The following is a 4,879-nucleotide window of genomic DNA, read 5'->3' as shown; positions in this document are numbered from 1 at the left end:
GTGGGGGGGGGGGCACGAGTGAGCATGCGTGTGTGTGTCTGGTGGCTAAGGATCCTGGGAGCCACGTGCCCTTCTCCTCCCAAACCACGGACCTCGGGGGTCAGTCTGGCTGGCGGCAGTGACACGAAACCCCAAGGTCAGCTGGACATGCATTCCCTGGCGCTGACCCCAAGAGCTGAGATTCAGCTGCAGTGTCCAGGCAGCTGCAGAGCAGCATGGGTCCATGCCGGCTGCGTGGGCACAGCCCCCAGGCGGAGGCTGCAGTGGCCTGCTGTGCTGCCCAGCAATGCCCCACCAGCTCAGTGGCCCAGGCGAGGCAGACTCAGTGTCTTAGAACCCCGGGGTCAGGGGCCAGGCCCATCTCCCCCAGTCAGCACCAAGGCCTCAGCAGGGCTGGCTCCTGGCGGCTCTGGGGAGAATCCTCGCCTGCCTTCCCAGGGTCCAGGGGCAGGCAGAGCCGGCTGACGGCCCGGGCTCCATCTCCAAGGACAGCCACGGCTGCGCCCATGTCAGGGTAAGGAGAGTCCACGGCTCTCTCGCTGGGGTCACCCTGCACTGGTGTCTGGTGGCCCCATAGCCCTGTCCTGCTCTGGGTCCCTGCAGCCTGGTGGCCCCATGGCCCTGCCCCAACCCTGCTCTTGACTACTGCCCAAGGGCCTGAGCGGTGGTGATTCAGGAGACACTCGACCCAGACTGGGAGGTGGCCACACAGACAGGCCCCGCAGCCTGTGTGGCGAACATTGGGCAACCTCCCGGGTAGGAGGGTTTACAGCATCTGACGGTCTCCATGGTCAGCATCCAAATACCTGATGAGGTCAACTGGCTCACAAAATTCCTACAAGTTTAACGATGGTTGTCAGGAGCCATATTTAACAATCAGCTGTCACGAGCTGGTCAGAGGTGACACCAGCCTGCTCTGCCCCAGGTCTGCCAGCTCCCGGTGCTGCGGTGGCCGAGAGGCCCGGCACGGGGCTGAGCCCAGACAGCAGGACCCACACCAGCCGCAGTGAGCAGAGAGCCTTCTGAGGGTCCCTAGGAAACCCGCAGCCAGGACCCCACTTTAGACTTAGCTCAGGAGCCACCCCAGACCCCGCCTATTGGCACCCTGACCCCTCCCAGGTAGCCCTCAGGTGTCAGGCAGGGCCAGCTGAGGGCAGGACAGAAAGCGGCGAGGGCCAGCTGAGGGGCCTGGGAGGTGGGCTTACCCTGCCAGCCCCTGCCACATGGGCAGAGCCGCCCACTGCATCCACCCAGGTGTGCACCCAGAGTACACCTGTGCCCATGGTGGGGCCTCCCTGACCTCGCTGGGCAGGAGAAGTCAGTGAGAGTGGGGAGGAAGGGCCGCTCACGCAGTGAGTGGACGTACCCCTGTGGCCTGTCACCTCAAGGGCACCCATGTCCCCCCCAAGTCTGCGTCACAGACTCTAGGCCCCACAGGTGAGAGGGTCCCAGGAGGGGAGGGGGCAGGGGAGGCAGAGAGAAGTGGGGGCTGTGGTGAGCAGGGGGTCTTCTGTGCGGGACCGCTGGGGTCTTCCTCAGAGAAGCCTTGCTCTCTGGGCCCGTGAGAGCGGGGAACCCGACAGGCCAGGAAGGTGGGACTCTGCAGGGACCCGGCTCTGGGCCCCTGCACAGAGGAGGGCCTCGGCCCAGCTGCCTTGAGCTGGGGCTGTGCAGGAGCTCCGCAGCCCTGCAGCAAGGGGAACGCCAGGCCCTGGACGGGTGCCCAGCAGTCGGGCAGGAAGGGAAGGAGCCTCCGCCACGCGCCTCCTGGAGAGCTAGACGGTGCTGGGCAGGGAGAAGCCCAGGCGAGGAGTCCTGCAGGACCCTGGCTCCGCCGGCCGCCTTGGGCCACGCTGTTCCCCGGCCACGGCCGTGCCTGTGGGGCAGACCCAGGGCAGCAAGCCCTGGCACAGTGGCCTCTCCCACTGTGTGTGCCCTGGATGGGGAAGTGGGGGCTGCTGCCCGCAGGCTGCCCAGCACTGCCACGCAGGCCCCCGCTGCAGACAGCCGCGTTCACGGCCCAGCCCTGACGGCTTCACTCTGCAGCCGACAGGTGGCAGCCGCGACGCCCCACCCCTCACCCACCCTCCCTGGTGCTCTCCAGCCCTGGTTCCCGGGACAGAGGCTCCCAGGCCCAGGTCCCTCTGCCAACAGAGCAGATGACAGGTCACACGGCTGGGCACACCGCGGCTCCAAAGCAAGGTGGCTGAGCTGCGTGGACGCGGTGGCGCGAATCCCAGGCCACCTCAGAGGCTCATGCCTCACTGCGGGCCACAGGGTGCCTGCCAAATAAAATCCCCCCAACTTCTAGTTGTTTCTAAACTTTTTCTTGATGAGACATCTACCCTTCAAAGAATAATGAATTCACACTTATTTGCTCAACCCTGAAGTAGCTTAAAATCCAAACGCTCATACAAAAAGGCAATAAAAAGTAAAACTGTAATCAGGTGGAGGAAACATGGACCCTGAACATGAAACAGTGTCAGTAAGAAAACTGAGCAATCACTGAGCTTTAAGACTCCTGGCAGCAAAGTTGAAAAGAGAAAGTTCCCATTTCAGGGAAAAAGAAGTGTCCCACTGACGGGCCTCCAACACAAAACTTCCCTCGGCTGTCCCTGGAAAAGACTGTTTAGATATCAGTGACTAGAAAAGCAAGGCACAGTAGTGACCTGAGTTGACAGGCCCCTGCCAACCCGGCACAGGTGGAGAGGCAGGAAGCAGGGTAGGGCCGTATTGGTTGGCTGCCCCTTGAGAATCTAGGCTGGGCCTTTCTCAGGTTTCCCTCTGTGTCTGCCCCTCTGGATGGGTGGGAATTCTGGCACAAGAGTTCTCCGACCCTCTGAGAACAAGTTAGTGTGAGCTGTGCATCCCACTGACCTGCCTAGAACACCCTGGCCTCCAGGACGGGGCTCGGCTGGAATGTGCCCAGGGCCCTAGTTCAACTGAGGCAACTGGCCGGGCAGTGGAGACCTGGGTGCTCTGGTACCCTCGAGAGCTGAACTGCACCCCCTCCCAGCCAGAACCCGCCCTCCCCTGTGGACCCACGGGTGCATCCTGCAGCCCACGTGAGAAAGGCTGGCGGAGTGGAAGGAATATGGAATGTCACCTCGGGCAGCTGGGGCTCGGGTCCCAAGGGTGCAAGCCTGGCCGTGTGGTCACAGGAAGTCATTCACCCCAAACCTCAGTGTCCTTGCCATCAAGTGGTCCACTGCTGACGCAAGGCTCTGCGATGACAGGTACACACAGACGCTGTCTCCAGACGGATGCACTGTACGCGAGTGCCATGACACCACCTCACTGGGGACACCAGAAGCACACGTGGTCTCCACCTGCTACAAAAGCCACTGAGGGTGGGCCTGCCTAGGGTGGGCGCTAGGGGGCAGAGCTGACGGGGTCCTTGGAGACGGGGGCACTGGGCAGGGACTTGAGGTACTCGAGGTGCCTCCGGGCGTCCTCCTGGTTGTGACGCACGTAGTACACAATGTACGTGATCACCATGGCAAACCAGCCAAACATGGTGACCAGCATGGCCACGTCGGTGGTCTTGTGGTGGGTGCTGCAGAAGCTGACGCCCGAGTCCAGTACCTGGATCAGAGGCTTCCCCACGAACTCCTCCTGAGCGGAGGTGTGGCAGGCGATCTCATGCACTGAGTCGGGGTCCAGCTTCAGCGCCCACAGGGCCTCCTGCAGAGCACACTCACAGTGCAGTGGGTTGTCAGACAGGCGGATCTTGGCGCTCAGCTTGCCCAGGGCATCCTTCGGAATCCTCCGGATGCCATTGTGGGACAGGTCCAGCAGCCGCAGGCCCCCAGCCAGGCCAGAGAAGGCCGTGGGGCCGATGGTCTCGATGGCATTGTGGGACAGGTCCAGCTCTCTCAGCTGCTGCAAGTGCTGGAAGGCTCCGTTGGGGATTCGCGAGATTTTGTTGGCATCCAGCTTCAGGAGCACGGCCTCAGTTGGGATGTCCCTGGGGATCTCCTGCAGGCCCCTGGCACTGCAGTGGACAGCCACAGCCCCTGCATGGTCAGGGCACTGGCAGGCTTGTGGGCAGGAAGCACTCAAGTGCAGGCAGAAGAGGAGGAAGAGGCAGGACCCATGGGAGGGGGCCAGCAGACACCAGGGGCTCCATCTGCTTCTCGGGCCCATCCTGCCACGGCCTGGGACAAGTAGCTCCTCTGCTTTTGGCCTGAGGACCCCTGCCCTTTCCACTGTGCAAGAATCACCACGTGCACAAACTCTTCTTCCTCACCAGGAAAAGCAGTGGCACCACGAATTCTGAAAAATAACAAGAGAAATGGGTGAGAGAAGGGACAGCAATCAGCCCTGTCCACTAGGGTCCAGCTGGGAATGGGCCACACCCTGAGGGAGAGGCTGGCACAGAAAAAGGAGGCATCTGGGGCCCGCCACACCCCCTTAAACACACCTGGTCTATAATTTTCTTCTGAAGTCTTCCAGTACCACCCAGAGGGGCATCTCAGGTCAAGGAGGTGGCTAGTTCTGACCACTGGCTGACAGCAGACCCCAGGGCCAAGTGGTCAGAGAACCCGGCGGGCATGCAGCCCTGGCCACCCACCCACTGCTGGGGACCTGAGGTGGGGCAGACACCCGCCTTCCCCTGCAGGCTGGTCACCTTGAGTTGGGCGAGCTGGGCGGAGGGCTTCCTTCCGGATCAGCAGCACCAGGTCAGGCCCGGCAGATGGCGGCGGGTGAGCGCGCCTGGCAGAGGGGGCCAGCCGCCTGTCGCCGACACCTGCTGTGACACCTTAAAGTCGGCGGTCACAGAGCTTCTCTCGCCAGCCCTGAAGGGGCGGCTGCCCGCTCCCGCGCAGGGGAGAGGAGGGGGGAGCCGGCCCGGCCGCGCGGCGGGAGTGGCGGGGGG

The 4,879-nt window shown here is 62.9% G+C and overlaps 1 protein-coding gene across 1 annotated transcript; it reads right to left on the bottom strand.

Annotated features, from left to right (window-relative positions):
* Positions 1-2,420: 2,420 nt before the first annotated feature.
* Lrrc3 (leucine rich repeat containing 3) lies at positions 2,421-4,870 on the bottom strand. Its single transcript, XM_015478847.1, has 2 exons — positions 4,631-4,870; positions 2,421-4,275 (listed from the first exon to the last, which is right to left on the bottom strand). Exon 2 carries the CDS (start codon positions 4,144-4,146, stop codon positions 3,373-3,375), a length of 774 nt encoding a protein of 257 aa, XP_015334333.1. The 5' UTR covers positions 4,147-4,275; positions 4,631-4,870; the 3' UTR covers positions 2,421-3,372.
* Between the last annotated feature and the right edge of the window lie 9 nt (positions 4,871-4,879).

This window comes from Marmota marmota, unplaced genomic scaffold (assembly GCF_001458135.2).
Source record: "Marmota marmota marmota unplaced genomic scaffold, marMar, whole genome shotgun sequence".
NCBI lineage: Eukaryota > Metazoa > Chordata > Mammalia > Rodentia > Sciuridae > Marmota > Marmota marmota.
The sequence above is the reverse complement of the archived record's forward strand: the minus strand, read 5'-3'. Positions and strand labels throughout refer to the sequence as shown.

Excerpts from the sequence above, each read along its gene's own strand:
- Lrrc3 (XM_015478847.1), bottom strand. The coding sequence starts at position 4,146 with ATGGGCCCGAGAAGCAGATGGAGCCCCTGGTGTCTGCTGGCCCCCTCC.